This window comes from Botryllus schlosseri, chromosome 12 (assembly GCF_051294905.1).
Source record: "Botryllus schlosseri isolate E-star chromosome 12, Bs_hap1, whole genome shotgun sequence".
In the NCBI taxonomy this organism is placed as follows: Eukaryota; Metazoa; Chordata; class Ascidiacea; order Stolidobranchia; family Styelidae; genus Botryllus; species Botryllus schlosseri.
Window position 1 is genome coordinate 14,106,546 of NC_137247.1, and position 20,501 is coordinate 14,127,046.

Here is a 20,501-nt window from a genome sequence, read left to right on the forward strand (position 1 = left end):
CAGGGCATTAAATTTTACTTGGAAATATAGACGATCAGACAAGCTTCAGATAAATCCAAGTGCCGTATCTCAACTGTCGTCTAACATCCAGCTACACCTTCTTGAATATTGCATTGATAAAACCTGAAAGTGCAGACCCGAAATGAGCAGAAAATTGTCAATTTTCAAAGTGACGTAGCTTTTGACCCCCAAGTCCAATTTTCATAAAATAAAGTTCATCCTGTTTTGAATTAGCTCATCTGTGCGTGTACCAAATTTCAGGAGATTTGGAGAGGTAGTGGTGGGAACATCGGTTGTCTGTGCAGGGAATTGCCCGATAACTACCTGCGTGTTCGGTCTGTGATATTGCCATTCAAACATGGTGTCTGGGGCGTGTTCGGTCTGTGTTGATACCCGGACATCGTGTCTGGGGCGTGTTTGGACATCATGTCTGGGGTGTGTTCGGCCTGTGCTGCCAATCGGACATCGTGTCTGCGGCATGTTTGGCCATTCAAACATGGTATCTAGGTTGTGTTCGGATCTGAGTTGACACTCGGACATCGTGTCTGGGCGCGCGTTCGGTCTGTGTTGCCATTCAGACATGGTGTCTAGGTTGTGTTCGGATCTGAGTTGACACTCGGACATCGTGTCTGGGGCGCGTTCGGTCTGTGTTGCCATTCAGACATGGTGTCTTTGGCGTGTTAGGCCTGTATTGACACTCGGACATCGTGTCTGGCGCGTGTTCAGACATCATGTCTGGGGTGTGTTTGGCCTGTGCTGCCAATCGGACATCGTGTCTGGGGCGTGTTCGAAGTCCGGCCTGTATTGACACTCGGACATCGTGTCTGGCGCGTGTTCAGACATCATGTCTGGGGTGTGTTCGGCCTGTGCTGCCAATCGGACATCATGTCTGGGGTGTGTTAGGACTGTGTTGACGCTAGGGCATCGTGTCTGGGGCGTGTTCGGACATCATGTCTGGGATGTGTTCGGACTGGGTTACCACTGGGATATCGTGCCTGGTACTGCAACTGACTTTATAGTGAATATAGCGACTATCCTTATTTCAAACATGACTATCCTTATTTCTGACATGACTATCCTCATTTCAAACATGAGACTGACCTCATTTCAAACAAATCTGACCTTATTTCAAACCAATCGAACCAACCCTGTAGGCTAGATCAAAGTCACTTAGGGCTAGATGTGCGCTTGTGCTGTGCAGTGTGTACCAAAGTCATTCAACTGTAGATTTATGTTATATATTTATCATCTCAATAACTCACTCGTAATTTGAGTGATTTTGCGTACAGTTCGATGTGCACTAGGATATAGCTCAGGGCCTAGCACAAATTGTGCGCACATCGTAGAGGGGTCATGTCTGACACCAACAACGCTCCTGCTGTTGATCTGTCCGATTATGTTGCCAAATCAAGCTCGGAAAAGCGATCGATCATCAAAAGTCTCTTCCTCGGCCACAGAGGAAAAACAAAAGAACAACTCGACTATGAGAAGGTTTGGGCTACGATACACGACGCTTTCGAGAACGAATGGCGAAATCCACACTTCTCCCTGCTTATACAGGCATTGGCTGATAGTGGGTAAGTGGATGTTTGTCATTGCATATCTATGTTATGGTCCTGAGTCCTGACTCCCGGGTGGGATATCGCTCATCTTTTTTGAAATAAATCTTGCGTGAAGGGAACTTTCTCGTGTGACGGAGCAGACTCTGTGGCCCAACAGGCGATTTAGAAGTCAAGTAGGCATAGCCTAGTTTGCCTTTCATGCTTACTTTAGTCCCGGCTCCAAAAGCTAGAAGTAGCCTACTTTGTAAATCTGACCAATGCAGGGGCTTTCGTATAACAAATATCGTAGGTAAAAATGTCAATATCAGTGGAGTAATGTGATATTATTGACAGAATTCCGTTGTAGTGGGAAATCGAATGGTTTAGCCTATAGCTTTTTGTATTCTCAGATGTGTTGTCGATGTAAATTCTCATGTGGTGGTGAAATCATGTGGAGACGAAAGTGGTCTTTTGGGTTCATTCAATCATGAAAGGAATCAGATTGAAATTTGCCAAGAAACATTTGCCAATGCCAGACTCAAGAACATGCGGAGACTAATGCAGACGACATTAAGGTGGCTACAAAGAATTTGAAAACAATAATTGTATGAAAGAAATTGTGTTCCATTGGTCTTACTTCCTGATGCTGACTTGGGAATTGCCATTGTCCATTTCAAACAGGACCTCTAGGTCCCAAGTTATGAATCAGATTGGAATCATTTATGATTGATTATACTGATTCACTGCAAACTGCAACGTACCTTATGCTATTATTGAGTGTTTCTGATTCCCGTCCTTGGTACCCGTCATCATATGTAGCCTGTTGTTGTATATTTTTTGCCGCTGACTTCATGTGACCTGCAAAAGCCTTTGAGGTTTGATTGTTGATAACTTAACAGATCGAAATTGTGATGTGACTTTAGACTTAATATCCCTTTCTTAGCATCTCACAATTGATACTGCGTCAAAGACTATTTTTATTAAACTCAATGCTGTGCCGTTTTTAAATCAAGTTTTTAACCTATTGAAGAATATATGCGGAAACAAAAATATTTCCAATCCTCTACTAGTTGCTGACGATAACCCTTGATGATTGTCAGCCGAAAATATTTGGCTTCATTTCAATATGAATATACTACTCAACTGGTATTTTTGTAACATAAAATGTATCATATTCGGAGTTGAGTAACGTGTATTTCAAATTGAAGATTTTTTGCATTCATTTAAGAATGCCAGGACATTAAATTGGTCTTGTAAAATATGCCTGGCCCTCGGAGACGGCCAATATCTTAAAGGGGCACTGCGCTCTAAAAATGATGTGGTCTCAAATTGAAGGTAAAAACGAACAAAAATTTTTGGCCGCGGCCATTTCCTTCAGAACGCCACCGTAATGGAGCTGCAATTTATTGAAATTTCTACAAGACCAGCTGCCGCGGCTGCTTAACCCGTTACATGGCACGATGTCTTCACCGTCGCACTTGCTCGACGCGATAAGGCAGTCACGCAGAGAACGAAACTTAGACACATTTCCTTCATAACATCGACTGACAACTATCTAAAATTCGTTCTCTGCGTGACTGCCTAATCGCGTCGAGCAAGTGCGACGGTGAAGATATCGTGCCATGTAACGGGTTAAGCAACCGCGGCAGCTGGTCTTGTAGAAATTTCAATAAATTGCAGCTCAATTACGGTGGCGTTCTGAAGGAAATGGCTGGGGCCAAAAATTTTTGTTCGTTTTTACCTTCAATTTGAGACCACATCATTTTTAGAGCGCAGTGCCCCTTTAACATGTCCTTCAGAACTTTATATATGTTGGTTTTAGTCACAGCATGATTGAAGCTTTTGATCACTGCCGGGCCAACGTAGATGCGTCTAATCCCGCTCATGACATGTGTATCGCAATAAGAGCAGCCGCCCTGAGCGGACAGTGTACTGCAGACGGGCAGCGTTTGAACAAAGTCCAACTGGCATCAAGTAGAAGGTAAGCTATACATTAGGGCTCTTCAAAAATGACTTTTTTTCTCAAATCGCACTGGCTACTTGATAAAATTGTTAGGTTACCTAATTTAAGCCTACACGCCAAATTTGGTTCAATTCCAACCTCTAGCCGCATTGCTACAGGAGAAGAAAGTTTCTATTTATTATATAAAAATAAATAACAAAAAATTTGAAAATTTTCTGTTCACCCCATGAAAGTGTTAGGTTGTCTATAGAAACGATGTTCACCAAATTTGGTTCAATTCCAACCAGTGGAAGCGAAGTTATTGCCGTCGAAAAATTTTGATTTGAATAAAATAGTATTTATGGTGAGCACAACTATAATAAATGAACAAAGAATCGGTCACAGTAAATACTATTTTATTTAAACACAAAATTTTTTGACGGCAATAACTCCGCTTCCACTGGTTGAAATTGAACCAAATTTGGTGAACATCGTTCCTATAGACAACGTAACACATTCATGGGGAGAACAGAAAATTTTCAATTTTTTTAATATTTATTTTTATATAATAAATCGAAACTTTCTTCTCCTGTAGCAATGCGGCTAGTGGTTGGAATTGAACCAAATTTGGTGTGAAGGCTTAAATTAGGTAACCTAACAATTTTATCAAGTAGCCAGTAGGATTTGAGAAAAAAAGTCATTTTTGAAGAGCCCTACTATACATGTCCAGTCCATGTATTATGTCTGGAGTCGGTTAGTAACAAAGAACTTCTACTTTTTTGCAGTACTCAAGTAGTACTTAACGCACTCGAGCAGTTCTTTTTTTAGGCTACGGTACTTCCATTTCTACTCAAGTTATTTAGGCAAAACTATTTACTTATGAAACTTTGAATTTTGTAAAGTAGAAAGTAGTTTTAGGATGTTTGCACCACTGTCATGAATGAAATTATTATAAAAACCATAAGAACTCGTATCACTGCAGCCGAATGTGTTTTTGACAAATTGCTAACTATTTGCATTGTCATTAGTCAGGAAGATGCTTCTTGCAATTTCGAAAGTGGCCACATTCGCTTAGCTGCTAAAACAATGCAACCCCCCCCGAATAAATGTACTTGTTGAAATACCCCACCAGAGTGCTTCTCATTCCTTGTTTTCCGCTTACACTTGGAGTAGTTTTGACATTTCTTGGTAATCTCTGCTTAGATGAGTAGAAATGTACAATGTTACCTTTAATTGAGTAAGCCTACCTCTTTCATGCCATTTACTGTAGTATGATTACAGTTTCCAACAGATTGATTATTATGCACCCTTACGGGCTTGCTTGTGTAATGAAGTTCTTCCGCTGTAGGGGTTTCCAGACCTGCGTCCTAGAGAAAGCTGTGCAGATGTTCCTTCACAAAAATCCGACGTGGGACATGCCAAAAACTGAAAACCTCATCAGACAGGTTTTTCCCACGTGCTTCAACGACCACAGCCCGCACGACCGATTGCCTTACGACGAGACGCAAGCCAAGCTCTCCCACAAGGCTTATTTGTCAAGAAATCGATACGACGTTTGACCCACACCTTACGCATGAATGAAAAAGATTTATTCTTCAGAAGTATAAAAAGTTGAAAAAGGCAGTGGAGAATACGCCGCAGATTCTTCATTTTTTCTCCGACGAAGTACTCGATTCATTGGGCAAACCGAAAAGCTTGACGGTGCCGGCATCTCTATCATGCTTGTACTTTTCCTTGTCGTCACAAGCGAATGCAAGCAAGTGGTGCTTCGGATGCCAAGCTACTGTGAACGTGGGCGATTCGCATTTCACCTGTCGGGCGAAATTGCTCATTCTAATCAATCCGTTCAAGGCGAAAATATTACTGTGTTACCTCGCAAATCTTTTTACCAGTGTGTACGCTTGATATGTCGATGAAGTGGTCTTCTGAGGCAGAAGCTAGAAGATGACCGTCGTGGCTGAAGCTGAGAGTTCTTACCGGCCAGTCGAGTCTATATAAACAGAAAATGAAGTTGATAAATTATGTACAGTGGTGTTATGTATATTCACGGTCATTTACCACCACCACACTTCTGCTTGACAGTTTAAGGTAAAACTATTTAACTTCTTCATCGGTATATTTTCAAAGTCTGTACCTATATTTTATGATAGTCAAGAACACTAATCTTGCCATTCTGGAAGCCCTAGCTACTTAGCCAATCCAGATAAACACCACAGCCAAATCTACTTCCTCAAACTTATTACCCAATTCTGTTGAACCAGTGGCTCCCAACGTGGGCTATATCACCCCGTAGTGGGGGATTTTATATCACCCCGTAGTGGGGGATTTTGAGGTACACGGGGGCAAAATGTTAAAACATCCAGTGAGATATATTTAATTAACATGGCTAAAAAAGGAAGACCAAGACGGCTCGACTAAAACAAAGGTCAACTCGACGGAAAGTAGCCACGGAAACTAGTTATTGTGATTTCTACCCGCGTAGTAACGCCGACTTTTACCACCTCTGGTTACTATTATTATATAAAACAGAATTGCCATTAATTACTACGTAATTGAAATGCAAAAGCATGATTTTCACAACACTCCAAAACTACTTGGAAGTAGGAAAGGCAATTTCCCAAAAGTAGATTTGGCCGAGGGGTTGCACTAAATTGGATGTAGGCTACTTCCCAAATAGTGGGATGCATATTAGTGACTAACGCACAATGGAATTCTTGAAAACATACATTTTGTGAGATATGATTTCAATCATAAAAGTGACATGCGAACTTCGTAAACTGCCATTCTACAAAACCCAAGTTGTGAAAAGTAAACAGTCAATACTCGAAAGAAAATAGGTTACTTCCAAAAACGCACGTTCTCTATACAACAAAAAATGACTGACGACTCCACCAATTTCCAAAAATATACTCTGCCACCATCATACAAAGGGCATTTGGCCCAGGGAATGTGAGAATTTAACTTACAAAAATAATACAAAACTAGTTTTCACTTTGCGATGGCAATTTGTTTTGTGTGAAAAGCTCACAAGTAGAAGTGGAAGTAGTCTGAAAGCACTTGAGAGCAAGTATGCAAAAACTACTAGAGTACTCTGAAAAAGTAGTACAGCGTTACTGATCACCTCTGCGGCCACCGAATATTAGAAGACTACTCGAAGCCAGAATGCTGTTCCTGATAGGAGCATCAACTGACGGACACCCACCTCGAAAACGTCCTGACACACACAAGCTCAGTGACGTCCCACAAATTCACCAAGGCGTCTGCACTTCCCGTAGCAAAGTATCGCCCGGACGGATCAAATTCGATGCATATGCAATTGGCGGTGTGTCCCGTCAATGATTGTATCTGGTTGAGCTCTGGAAAACTGATAAGCGCTTTGCTGCCTTAAACACAGATGGAATAATAATATCAATGACTACGAACCTTAGAATGTTCACAGTTCCTAGACCCGTCGTCAGAAAAAATAAGTCGTTCGAATTGTTCCATGATATTTCATTTACCTGCAGGAGCGGATTGATTGCATTGTGCTATGTTTTAGTGACATAAAACTCAATCATACTTCGACTTTAAATTGTTCCTGTGCTTTGGCTTTCCAGGTTTTGGTGTCAAAGAAAGTTACAAGGTCTTCTTTATTTCCAACTGCAATCGTCCGTCCGTTCGGGCTCCAGCATATGTTTATATTCTCTCCTGAAGTAGGGGTGATGGAAAAAGTGGTGGTTTTACAAATTGCCAAATGGAAAGATAGGATCAATCTCTGAGTGACACAACTGCCACATTACATCCATCTACAAAGCCTACAGAAAAAGCTTGTACCACTATTAACAATCATGTGTGTAACGAAGAGATACGTCTTGCAATTTTCAATGTCAAAAATACAAGATTGATACCTTGCAAGTTGCAACCATAAGCTAATTCGTACCTTTGGTCTGCATTGTTGCGGCACATTTGCCACTACGAGAGTCCCACGTCCTGACTGTTTTGTCCCCAGATGCAGTCGCAAACAAGTCTGGGTGATTCGGATGCCAGCATAGTTGGTCAACACTGTCGGTGTGACCTTTGTATGACTGTTCTCTCGACTAAAAATGAAATATTAGATCGCTCTTCAACTGTGTTATGATCCGAGATCAGAATATTACTAGGAGTAGCAGACGTTTGGTTTGAGCAATTCAATCGAATGTGATGACCAAATTGGTGTGCTACAAATGACGTATGAAAAACTACGTACCAATCTATCCTTATCGAGGCAGAAGACATTTGCAGTTTGGTCAAAGGACCCAGAGGCAAGCTTTCTGCCATCGCAATTCCAGGCCACTGAATGCACCTTCGCCGAATGTGCCCCGTACTCTTTCTGGCGACTGTTCTGTTTGAAATGCTGCTGTAATTTCAATACCTCATCCATATTTAACAAGTTTCCTAGTGAGACAAATTTACGAAGAAAACTTCGCTAAATATTATTTTCCTCACGTGAAAACAGAATAGTGCAAGAAATTGTAGGGGAGTCCCCGCTTTAGTGTCATCAGAGCATGACCGATGTTTTATTTCGATAATAAGGAATCCAAGTCAGAATATTTTGTCGATTCAATTTCATATAAAGGATTTGATAATAACTGCGGGTTTCGAACATTACCCTTTTCAACTTCTGTGGCTTTCGGGAACAAATCGATGACCTAATCTGCAAAACTGCAAAACAATCCGCTAGCTGGCAGATAAGGTATGCAAAATTAGGTTAGTTATCTATAGTGAAATTTTGTTTGTTGCTTATTGATATTGCATTGCTTGCGATTGTAGGTGTCTTTCTGCAAACGCATTAGTGATCAGAAGAAGACTAAATCATGGAATTAGTCTATTCCATATCGCCACAAGAAAAAGAGGTATTACATTCAGCGGGACACTCGGATTCTTCAAGAATTTGTTCGTGTTGGTCAAGAAACAATTTGCTTGCGTACACATGGGAGAAGGTAGTTCATGGTTTCATAGAAAGACACATAAGCATACTCGACCCAAACCAGCCATGGAACGCACAGCACATACCACTGGCGAATTCTTCAGTGACCTGTTTGCAGTGGAACGACACTGGAATGAAATTGTTGTACGGAACATCCAACGGATTATGTGCAGTGTGGAGTGCTTCGAAGAATTTAACAAATTGTTGGAAGGAAAAGCCGGTTCTGAATTCTGATTTACACAGTGAAGTGATACTCGCGGTGTCGTGGTTGTGCGTCGGTCGGAATATGCAATTCAACCCTGACAAGCCGAGTAATATGAGGGATGGGGAATCCAAAGACAAGGTATCGAAAACAAACCAATATCCTACTCTAACACAAATAGGTGGCCAGGCGATGGAAGGGTACGTAGTAGTCACTCCATCTGGAATTCTTGCGGTCAAATGTCTAACTCAAATCGAACAGCCAGTTTCGGCAAAAACGCAATTGAAAAACGTATTCACAAATTTACGAGTCGCAGATATTGCTTTCACCAGTAAAGGCAATATCGTTGTGATGGCTTCTAACGGCAACATTCATCAACCCGTTCAGTTCTGGTCAGTAAACATTAGCTACGATGACGACGCGCTGCGTTTATCTTTTGAAGTCGACGTCATGCCTAGCATCACAATGGATTGCATTACAAAAGAAGTCTCCTGTCCGTACACGGAGATATCGCACGTAAATTTTGTATCGCGCCCCAGCTCTGACCATGTAATCGTTTGCGTATCGCACGCAAACGGCTCCGCAATCGAAGCGTGGCTTTATAAAGAACACAAAGAAGCGCCCCCGGATTTGCACCGGGCTTTTGTCTCTCAAAGTGTAATGGAAGAAAAGATAAAAAGGTGGAAGAAAGTTATGACGGCGCAGGATCTGCCTCGGATTTTACATCTCTCTCTGCCTACAATCTCGTTATCGTCTTCGTCAATGAAAATCGCATCTGAAATCAATTTAATGAATATTCTTGGCATCTGCATCGTTTTTCCAGACAACGTCATCAAATATTTGCACAGAATCACTCTGGTTGAGATGTTCTCTCACAGAATTCCAGAAAACGTACTCTCAAACGTGGAAAGTCACGAAATTGGTAAAAAGCGTTCGCGCTCGGACGAACTCACATCTACCGTGAGTCACGCGCGATTGTCTCCAATGTCATGTGCGTTGTCTGTGTTTGATAACCGCGGTAATGTCCTCGTGTTTAAGGTGCCTCCGTGGCTGACAAAGTCCAACCAAATGGCGGTGCATTCCCTCGCGCAGTTGATGTGTTTCTGCGTGTGGACTGGTCAAGAGAGATGGGATGTATTGCTGCACGTCGACCATAACATCGCCAATCACGTATGCGAGCAAGTGCGCTGCGAACTTGGTTCAAATTCCAAAGTTTTTCTACGGCTGATGTCGTTCAAATTGCACTCGCTGGAAATGTCGGTTTATCAGAGATCTTCGCGATTTTCGGAAGCTACCGACTGTCACCTGCGTCTCATGTTCGCATCGATATCTGTAGTATTCCGATCGTTGTTAAAGCCACCTCATAATTCAAACGATGAGCAAGACCCTGCTGATAAGCTCCGCGAAGCCTGCACCTCATCGTACGAAACTGACATTGCCCGGTTCTTACTCAGCGTAGATACAGACCAAAAGGTGCTGCAGTCTTTGCAGCAATTGATACAGTATGTCTCGGACATAGCTTTGTACCTTGTAACGCTGTTACCGCAAATAAAACATGGAATCGCTAATGTTCCAGGAGCGTCATTGCTCAGAGATCATGAGTTTTTGGAGAATTTACGCGAGCTGTTGGTCATTATTCAAATGTGGAAACTTCTGAAGGCGGCGTGCGCACCTGTGTTTTTTAGTTTGGACGAGAACCCCGATTGGTTGTCGGTAGTTTTTGAGTCTTTGACGGAGTTGGTAAGAATAACTTCGTCGTCCGATTTCAAAGGCACATTCCCGGACTCTGTTGTCGAAAGCAGCAGGACACTGTCTAATAAAATCATCGTACCGTCCATCGACGTCATCAGTCCGGCGAACGGTATTCTGCAGAGGATTAAACTGAAAAGGCCACTCCGATTTGAATTTGGACGGACGCCGCGTCCGACCCAAATCTCGTACAACTACATTAACGCGAATCACGTCACAGTCGAAGCGAAAGCCAAAGTCGATCATCTACGCCGTATTCACCTGGGCGTCTCTCCCGCGACGCAGTGGAAAACTTGTAGCAGGTGTGGCGTTACGTCTGTGCTGCGACACGCGCAAGGTTCAGGGCTGGAATTTTGGGAGAAGAGATTTAACGACGCCTGCATATGTGGAGGCAATTGGAATATAGACGGGCACGCGATAAAAAAATGACCATCGTGTGCCCGTGTAGGCTACCTTTGCTTTTCAGTTTGTTTTTGTACTGATAAGTATTCACGAGTGCAAAGCATTTTATTCAAATCTGTCATAAATGAAATTGCTGGAAAATTTGTAAATCCCGTTTCATTTGATTGTGAAGTTGCCATCCTGTTTTCAATTTTTATGTTGTCTTGTCGACCGTATTTCAAACTGCTCGTTTAAAACTTTCGCTTTACAGAATCAGCGACCATTTTAGGTTATGTGTTACCACTATTTGAATAATATTTTAAGTTTCCATTATTTAGGCCGCTGTGGGCCAATCGCACACACTTCTCCCATGCTGCTGCTAATGTATTGCAATAGATGGGTTACGGTGATAGTTTTAATAAACTTTTTCTCTTACGATGCTCTGCTCTTGTGCGGTGATATGAGAAAGCTATTAGGAGGAATAGGACTGTTGCAGACTTACCACAGATTCATTTATATAAAGTTGATTGGCATTCATCGTTCATCAAAAATCGTGATTGCAGCGATGCAGATATTACTTGAAACTAAACTGGTTCTTGGATATATATATACATTACATATTCCATACATAATTCCATGATGTGCGACAGGAAACCGAAAGACTCTGTCAATTGACCATTGTAATTGTATATTCAATGTTTGTCGTTTCAGTAAGTCGCAAATCAGGATATTTTTTAACCGTGATACTCCGAATAAGGCAAAAAGAATTCAAATATTAGTGTTTCAATGTAGTGCAGTTCAGATATCTCCCGTTAGTCCCGTAGTACAAGCAAAGCCAAGGAGCACAATGAAACAAACCAACAGCGGATTTACATACACGTCACAGATCAGCTGTTTTGTTGGCGCAATCATGGCTGCCCTCTAACGAGAATTATGAACGAAGGTTGCTGCTCACTAGGCAGCGGACAATATCACGTTTATTTTCCTGCATACGCAGTCGCTCTTTTTTCGCGGATCCACCGTCGAGGTATGGCGTTTTGAATGATTTCGATATTCATCCATAGTAATCGTGAACACGGTATCCGTATTGAGGAGTAATTGAGTTTTGTTCGTTTAAACATATGACTGTGAGTGGTTTGAATTGTAGATTTCCGAAATTTATCACTTTTACGATGGGAAATTTTGTCTGCAAATGTCAACTTATGATATGGTTCTATTCGGCAGGTTCCATCATGGGGAAATTTATGAAGCCGAACAAGGTGGTGATAGTCCTCCAAGGCAGATACGCAGGCAGGAAAGCCATCATCGTGAAAGTAAGAGATTGCGATACTTATAATTATGAACTTTTCAAGTGTTTTTTCATGTCTATTTTACATATAGCAAGCTGAACGATGTCGATGAGCCTTTGATTTAAGACCAATCGTGTGCCAGACTGGAAACAGTGGTTGTTTTCGGCAAACGCCTATAAGTTGCGTGTGACAGAAGGGTTTCTTGAATAATTAGGGAATTTAATGGAAAGTTGCGCTTGACGTCACCTCCAATTCCACTCTGGATCATGTGTGACAGTGCTACATCAAGACAATTACAGTTGATTATAAAAATTGACCTGGAAAATTCATTTCGTCGATGCTATTATTTGTTCCAGATATTACTGTCAAATATTTATCTAATCCTATAGCCCACGTGATCAGATTAACATACCAGACGGCAGACGCTGGCGTGTAGCCAGAGAGGGGTTTTGAGGGTCGAAACCCCCTACTTTTAAAGCGCGAAACCCAGTCATTTTGAAATGACTGTTCTGACGCTAATATTCGGTTGCAATTCAATTAGACTTATTATAAGCCTGATTGGAATCGCTGGCCTTTTTGCCTGATATATCAGGGGAGCAGGATGATTTTGCAAGTTAAAGTAATTTAAAGAGCTTCTTGGAGGTACAGAACTTCAATATACAATTAAATAGTATATTCATATTGAAATGAACCCGAATATTTTCGGCTGACACTCGTCAGGGGTAATCGTCAGCAACTAGTAGAGAATTGGAAAGAACATTGTATATCAACAATCGTATCACAAAATATGACGTCACCAGCATGAAATTTCGAATGAGAGAGCGTTCAATGTACTATTCATTCGAAATTTCATGCTGGTGACGTCATATTTTGTGATACGATTGTTGATATACAATGTTCTTTCCAATTCTCTACTAGTTGCTGACGATTACCCCTGACGAGTGTCAGCCGAAAATATTCGGGTTCATTTCAATATGAATATACTATTTAATTGTAAAGTAATTTAATAAAAAATAATTTAAAAAATAAATATAGTGTGAGCACAGGACACCGATTCCAAACAGGATTATAAGTGCCGCTACTGAGCGGGGCACAGATTTCACTACTGAATTTGAAACGAAAAATCCAAGTCATCCTGCTTGCGACTAGTGTGAATAAGATTCTCAAGTTCAGGTATGTTGAATTATTCATAAGCATAGGAAGTACCAATTCGAAATGTCTGAGCTGTCGTAGTGGTTTCCTCCAGAATGAGTAGGCTTATAGACATATATTGCAAGCTGAACACATGTCAATTCTATCATCTTCTACTCCAAAAGAACCAATAAGACCAATACCAACGTTGAAATCCGGGTGTCCAACCTTTTCAATTCTCACGGCCGGATTGTGATTACTTATGTAGCCTACGACCGCATTCCAGGGCACGGTCGTAATGAATGAACTCGACTCGAAATAACCATGTTAAACTGTCCATTTCCAGTGAACCCTGCGGTCTAATCCATTTTCCATATCGGCCTACAATACGCATCAAAACCGCGTGTGGTAATATTATGAATAGCTAGTGGTATTAGTAATGATCGCACCAAGCGCGAATATTTTTCAGGTTCACGAACACATTTTGTCATTGTTATTAGCAGTGTCACATATTATTATTACATATTTATTCTTTGTAAGCCCATGTGATCAGATTCACCGGTAGAGTTGATGGAAATTTAGGTCAAGGTATAAATGATGATGAATCTGCGTGTGGGCATATCGTTATATTAATCATTTATTGTATGCTGGTATTTCTTGACCTTCCATCAGGATTGTCGGTATAGTAGAAATATATGGGATCACCTAAATTTATTTCGTGAAGAGCACACGATTCCGAATTAGTATCGTATATCTACATGCGACTTATCATTTTCCTCTGCTGTTCGCTTCTGTACTGTAGTCCTCGGATTGTAAAGGTCGCTAATATACTAAAATCTGAAACTAAGATCGCATCGAATCCGCGTGTAGAGAATTTCAATGTCAATTAAAATCTCGAGAATTCGGTAGTCAATTTGAATTTGCATGTCGACGGCCGCCAGCACATTCTAATTAAATCACAAATTTCCTTGTACAGCCGCTGGTTGCCTATCCCTGGTTTGAATGATAGGAAGCATTTTCTCAGTGACATTACAAAAGAAATGAAATTTACAAGCTGCGTATGCCTAATATGAACATTTTACGATATTGCACACCCGGCCAACATATTCTGATACATAAACTCGCCTATTTATTATGATAGCTTGACTAGTCATCGGTCCATTTTAATCTGGATCTGGTACACCCGATCTGAGTGGCACACCCTTTTGCAATTTTAATCTACTCTTTGGTGTACGATATACCGGTTGAAGAGCCCTGATTTCCAGAACTGGTCAATTTTGCTTGACACATTCACGCATGGTTACAAAAGATCCGATACACATCGTCAATAGCGCTCTGCCCTGCCACTGACTACGCCAGTGGGTGCTATAATTAGCGCGATAGGGGCATTTGATGTCGACCGGTTTTATTCAATTTTAAATATTGGTCCCCTTGATTGAGTCGACTTTTCTAAATACTATTTTCAGAAGGGTTTACCCCACTGCCATGGTTATAAGCACTATTAACCATTGCAATGACTGACAGCGCATAACCCTGAATTGTCAGCAAAACTTGATTAGACAACCTTTTTGTGAGTTTCTGTCTCAACGCAACGATGTTCGTGATCCTCTACTGAGCAGTAGGTGTTTCTGGAGTACAAGGATCTCACTCAAAGATCCATCATATCCACATATTGAACAAGTTAGTATTTGTAAATCGTGAATGATAATTATGATTATTTGTCCTCAGAACCAAGATGAAGGTACGAGTGACCGCAGCTACGGACACGCCCTTGTCGCTGGCATTGACCGCTACCCTCGAAAGGTGACCAGGAGTATGTCCAAGAAGAAGATCAAGAAGCGATCCAAGGTCAAGAGCTTCGTCAAGGTTATCAACTACAACCATTTGATGCCGACAAGGTGGGTATTGAACTCTTCATGGTGAATTAGTATAAATTTATTCAATTTTAGATAGTATACACAGATGCCCGGTAATCTGATGACCAAACTGTAAAATTGAATCAAACTGGTTTTAATAAAAAACTACAAAAATATAAGTATAAGCAGGTCAGGGCACTGGAACCCCCTTGAAGTCTGAAAACATTAGTGACTAAAAATACAGTGATTTTTGTTGTCGTAAACACGCAATATTGAGCTCTTCAACCTTTGTTTTTTGTCTTGACAATTGCTGGGACGTAGTGTAATGCAACAATTTGGATGAATGATGCATATATATCGTTGTTAAGTTTTGAAGAAATCCTATAAGATTACCCTAGATTCATTTGATGGTTCAATTACTCATTTTCAGTTCGATAGTTGCAACTGTAATACATTACACTTCATGAGAGTATACTGCATTGCATCTATTCTGTCTCTTAGCTAAGCTGAGGAAAATATTGTTGCTAGAAACGTTTTTCAGGGCAATGAATCTGATATGGTCAGAGTTGATTGTCTCAATTTCTATAAGATGACGCAATTGAAATTAGAAAACACCGGCTTGTAACTCAAAACGCAGCCGAAAAGGGTATCTAGATCTCTTGCGAAAGTCAATGAATTGGAGACTGTCTTCGTCATGATTTTGATCGAGTAGGGTCATACTTGAGAGTTGCACGCTTGAGTCGTTCATTCTCCTATGTTCATGAATATGATGCACTCGCCAACTGGAGGCTATTTTCTTGGCGACTTGGGTCAAAACAGCAAAATGCCCGTTGTCACAACTTGGTGTTCAATGATTCATCACTTGATCCCTGAGTTTCATTCATGATAAATCTATATCGAATCATTGAGATATTTCAAGTTCTGTTCTGTTACTTCAGTAATAGGAATTACACAATGACTGTTATTGCATAAACTAGGCCTATTCATCGGATTTCGAATTATGCACCACATTGAATTCAATGTTTTTTGTTGATTTGAAGGCTAGTTCTGATGTAATTTTCTTGCCAAGTTTCGGGACAATCGATGCTCATGGAAAAATTAAGTAGATGTGTGATAATGTGATATCGGACGGTTTTGTAGGTGTGCGCCAGACAAAATCGGTGGGAACTGGTGCCATCAATAGCATTCAATTTCAGTGGAATTCTCTGATTTTAACAAGTGTACTTCTTTGCTGATAAAGTACCAGTGATAAGCTTAAGCGCCATGGCGTTTCTGTCCATTGTGCCCTGATCGTCCTATATGTTATGTACTGTTAAAAAAAATCCTGAATCTTGCTGGCTAGGTGATTCAATCGTTATGTTGCCTTGAAAAACGACGCACACCACATTTGAATTCATTCCAACCGGTAATCAGGGATTTCGTACATTTTGAATTTACCTAAAAATGAAAAAAGAAATTTTCAAATTTTTCTGCCAACCCCATGAAATTGTGGCGTTGTCTTCAAAAAAACGATGCAAAACAAATTTGACTCACTTCCAACTAGGGTTGGATTACCCGGATAAAATGGTATCATTAATAATGTGTTTTAAACTTTTAGGAAGCTTCAATAAGTCGCATTATCAGTGTTTCGCGCGGCCAATTAGCGAGAAGGGTGTCGCCAAGTAGCGGGATACGTCAATGCACTGTGTAGCGCGACGCAATCTCCCGCTGAGAAAATCGCCCCAATAGGTCATTGATTACCGCAAACTCGGCTATCGTTGCTGGCCTGGTTTTTCGAGTCTTCAACAAGCCTATAGTTCCGCTGGCAGAATCACATCTGCAATAGGCTCTGCGGACATTATACCATCACTGGCCTACATAATCGCATCTGCATTGGCTTGGTGCTCACGATATTATCTCTGGCCTGCACAATCGCATCTGCAATAGGCATGGTAAGAACGATATCATCGCTGGCGTAACCATAGTCTCGGGCCTGGCATGCGTTGGCTCATATCTCTTGGTGGCCTGGTGACAATATGCCGCTGAGATTATTATGATCAGCGATTGTGATTAATGAGTGACATTGCAAAACTAAATGATATCGAATGTTCGCATTCTGGAAACATGTTCGTGCGTGCCAGCGTAATTGATTTCCGCTGATACTAAATTCGGAAAAAAATCGAAACCACCTCGTTTTATTTAAAACACCCCCCTTATTTTTCGGCTGGCTACGGGCCTGATCATGTGAATTTCTCATGGAGGAATTAAAGCGAGCTATCATGTCGGCCTCAATTCCAGTATCAGCTACTCGTCCTTCCAGTACTGGACACCTAAACAGAAGAATGGGCAAAAAGGAAGCGCTGCTTACTATATTCAGCCTTGCTTACTATAATTCAGCCCATTTTGTGAAAGCAGAAAGAGCATTTTATACGTGTGGACTGTGGACTCTTTGTTACAAAACTCCGGTTCCGGCTACAGGATGCCACTATTGATGTGGTGTGCTTTATAAGGAGGGGGCTGCAATTGCACTGTGTAATGATTTTGCGATCCATTTTTCATGCAGACCTCATGAAATCGATTATCTCACTTAGGATTCACTATCCGGTTAACCGGTTAGCTAAATGCCAAATATACGGATATATCCGTTATCCGGATAGTGAAAATTATTGATATCCGAACTAACCCTAATTCCAACCCCAAGAAGCAGAGTTATTGGAGTTTTTTTTTCATAGTTGTGGGATTATCCTTGATCGGTGGATAATCCAAGAATTATCAAAAAGCTCAAATAAACCCGCTTCTACGGGTTGGAATGAATTCAGATTTGGTGTGCGTCGTTATTTAAGGCAACCCAACGATTTCATCACCTAGCCAGCAAATTTCAGGAAAAAAAGTTTTATTTGAACAGCCCTAGTGTCTACTTATCGATTGCTGTTATGCGAATAGTTTCCTACCAGTCAACCAATGTCCAAGGTTACAAACTTCCCTGTTTAGTAGAATTTTAGGGGATTTTCATTAGGACGGTGCAATTATAGATTTCAAAGAGCCTGGATTCATTGTGCACAACAGTGCGTTATTAGTGCATTTTTGATAGCTTTGTTATTCTAACTACTTAAACGGCAACTGTGCTATGTAACAAAATACCCGCCACTAATCAAATCTATGTTATAGATGTGGCCGGCTGGCAGGAAATTGCCTCCTTCGGCAACAGTAGCTACTGTATGAGATTTTTGTGATAGGCTACTCCGCTCTTATAGCAGTATACTTTATCACTGTTGCTAATTGCTCGATATTTATTTCTTCATTTGCTATTTGCAGGTACTCGGTTGATGTCCCAATCAACAAAAGTGTGGTTAATAAGGAAGCCATTAGAGACCCGGCCGGCAAGCGTAAAGCAAGACGCGAAGTCAAATCCAAATTGGAGGATAGGTGAGTGCCCGGAAACTGTCGATTGCAAAATCATTTGTTTTCAACTGTTGTTTTCCTCAATTTAGATACAAGTCCGGCAAGAACAAATGGTTTTTCCAGAAACTCCGATTCTAAGCTTCATCGTCATGAAGTTAAATAAACGTTATTCATTGATATTCACGACTGGTGTGGCGCGGTCGGTGGTAGAGTTACTGGTGTTTGAATAAACCACGGGCTACAGTGTTGTTGCAGGGAGAGGGTAATTTCAAAGTAGCCTTTTGGGGATGGCGTCTTCAGAAATCGTACTACGACAGGCACAATATTATTGGTCTGTGAGATATGACGACAATTCGGAGGATTTAGACAGGGTTGTAATGACTCGAGTCACGATTTTCTGATGACTCGAGTCATTTTCTCCAAATGCGGAAATGACTCGACTCGAGTCAATGTGTATATTGATTCGACTCAGACGGCTAATACCGACATTTCATGGTAATTTCGAAGTATAGCAAAGTAACCACCCTATTGGGATTTCGTCTATTGATACCGGTACTTGAAAACGCGACCAGAAACTGTTAAAAGTGAGGAAAATTTGTATATTATAGATGCGAACCATTCGATATCACCAAACAGAGTTATAAAGTGGGTTTAACAAAACTTTAACTGGAAACTGAGCAGTCAACACAATGACTCGAACTTGAATCCCTTCTCGATGACTTGACTCGGTGGTGAATTGAAAATGACTCGAGTCAAAACTAGAAAGGTGAGATTGACTTGTGACTCGGAGCCTTGTAATTTGTTACAACCCTGGATTTAGAGCAGGATCACTGTCGTAACGGCCGAGCTGCGAAACGAGATACAGAAATGCATGCGAAATCTAGATAGGATGGTGATGTTTGTCAACCGTTGAGAAGATGAACAGCAGTGATATGACATGCATCATTACAGAAATTGTAATTTCCTCTCCATAGGGCCGCGATGAGTGCGAGATGCAGACTTGGACAACTAGAAAATTTGCAGCTTTTCTGAATTAGATTAGAATTAGAATTAGAGCTCCACAGTTTTTTTCAAACTAGATTAGAATTAGAGCTACACGGTTTTTCCGAATTAGATTAGAATTAGAACTACACAGCTTTTTTCAAATTAGATTAGAATTAGAATTGGAGCTACTAAGCTTTTTCCAAATTAGATTAGAATTAGAGCTACTTAGTTCGCAAAAACTTGCAAATTGAATGAAATTGTATATGGGAAATGAATACATCAAAATGCAGTTCATATCAAATCACAGTGCGTGGTGCAAAAGGTCGTGAGGCAATAAGCACCACATCTTTTTGTTTAATAAATAACAAAAACAGTGCATTCCCATAACCATGAGAATGGTTGACTTCTGTACACCAAGCTTGGCGCGATTTTTACGATACTTTAATAAAAGATTACTTATTCTATGGTAACCGTGGGCATCGCCCATGTTAGTCAGAATGGCGATGTACTAATAACGTAAAGTTTTAAAAACTAGAATGTTGTTCGCAGACTACAAGCTACTCCAGCAGGCTATTATTCGTCATAATATCTATACTATGACTGCACGGTGTAAGTAAGGCGATGGCGGCTTGGCACTGGATTTCCCTGCGCAAGAGGATATTCTTGTTAACTCACTGCAATAGTGCAATATGCTTCGGACAAAGAGGCATTTTCAAAAAAACAATAATTAGATTAGAACTAGAATTACAGAATACGGACATTTCACAAATTAGATTAGAATTAGAATTAGAGCATAAGAACATTTCACAAATTAGATTAGAATTAGAATTAGAGCATGGAAACATTTCACAAATTAGATTAGAATTAGATTACTGGCATTTCGCTCTAATTTAGTGAAATTAGACAACTAGAATTATCTAGTTGTCCAAGTCTGGCGAGATGCGCTCATCATTGGTTGCCGGTGAATTTGGCATAAGAGATAATGATAATTTTTATGAAAGCGATGCATCAATATTGTATTATTATTTAATTAGAAAATGAATATGAGCGTCAATTGTGATATTTGGCACTTGCTATGTATTCCGGTGAGGGTTAAGGTT

The 20,501-nt window shown here is 40.8% G+C and overlaps 4 protein-coding genes across 6 annotated transcripts; 3 read left to right on the forward strand and 1 right to left on the reverse strand.

The window, feature by feature from the left end:
- Positions 1-1,217: 1,217 nt before the first annotated feature.
- On the forward strand, positions 1,218-5,363 carry LOC145451610 (mitochondrial inner membrane protease ATP23 homolog). Its single transcript, XM_080329812.1, has 4 exons — positions 1,218-1,577; positions 1,952-2,116; positions 3,364-3,522; positions 4,832-5,363. The coding sequence occupies exons 1-4, from the start codon at positions 1,354-1,356 to the stop codon at positions 5,040-5,042; spliced, it is 759 nt and encodes a 252-aa protein (XP_080185938.1). The 5' UTR covers positions 1,218-1,353; the 3' UTR covers positions 5,043-5,363.
- On the reverse strand, positions 5,056-7,882 carry LOC145451609 (THO complex subunit 3-like). Its single transcript, XM_080329811.1, has 7 exons — positions 7,709-7,882; positions 7,403-7,559; positions 7,043-7,170; positions 6,907-6,983; positions 6,686-6,847; positions 5,356-5,473; positions 5,056-5,294 (listed from the first exon to the last, which is right to left on the reverse strand). Exons 1-7 carry the CDS (start codon positions 7,880-7,882, stop codon positions 5,130-5,132), a joined length of 981 nt encoding a protein of 326 aa, XP_080185937.1. The 3' UTR covers positions 5,056-5,129.
- A 177-nt stretch (positions 7,883-8,059) lies between these two features.
- On the forward strand, positions 8,060-11,200 carry LOC145451608 (mediator of RNA polymerase II transcription subunit 16-like). Of its 2 annotated transcripts, none has more exons than XM_080329809.1 (2): positions 8,060-8,194; positions 8,272-11,200. In XM_080329809.1, exon 2 carries the CDS (start codon positions 8,316-8,318, stop codon positions 10,806-10,808), a length of 2,493 nt encoding a protein of 830 aa, XP_080185935.1. In that variant the 5' UTR covers positions 8,060-8,194; positions 8,272-8,315; the 3' UTR covers positions 10,809-11,200. The 2 variants fall into 2 exon arrangements, with proteins under 2 accessions (XP_080185935.1, XP_080185936.1); XM_080329810.1 differs by having other exon boundaries at positions 8,078-8,208.
- Positions 11,201-11,649: 449 nt separating this feature from the next.
- Positions 11,650-18,596, forward strand: LOC145451611 (large ribosomal subunit protein eL27-like). 2 transcript variants are annotated; one of them, XM_080329813.1, is made up of 5 exons: positions 11,650-11,787; positions 11,985-12,073; positions 14,909-15,078; positions 18,331-18,441; positions 18,507-18,596. In XM_080329813.1, the coding sequence occupies exons 1-5, from the start codon at positions 11,694-11,696 to the stop codon at positions 18,553-18,555; spliced, it is 513 nt and encodes a 170-aa protein (XP_080185939.1). In that variant the 5' UTR covers positions 11,650-11,693; the 3' UTR covers positions 18,556-18,596. The 2 variants fall into 2 exon arrangements, with proteins under 2 accessions (XP_080185939.1, XP_080185940.1); XM_080329814.1 differs by lacking the exon at positions 11,650-11,787 and adding an exon at positions 11,827-11,887.
- The last annotated feature ends 1,905 nt before the right edge of the window (positions 18,597-20,501 follow it).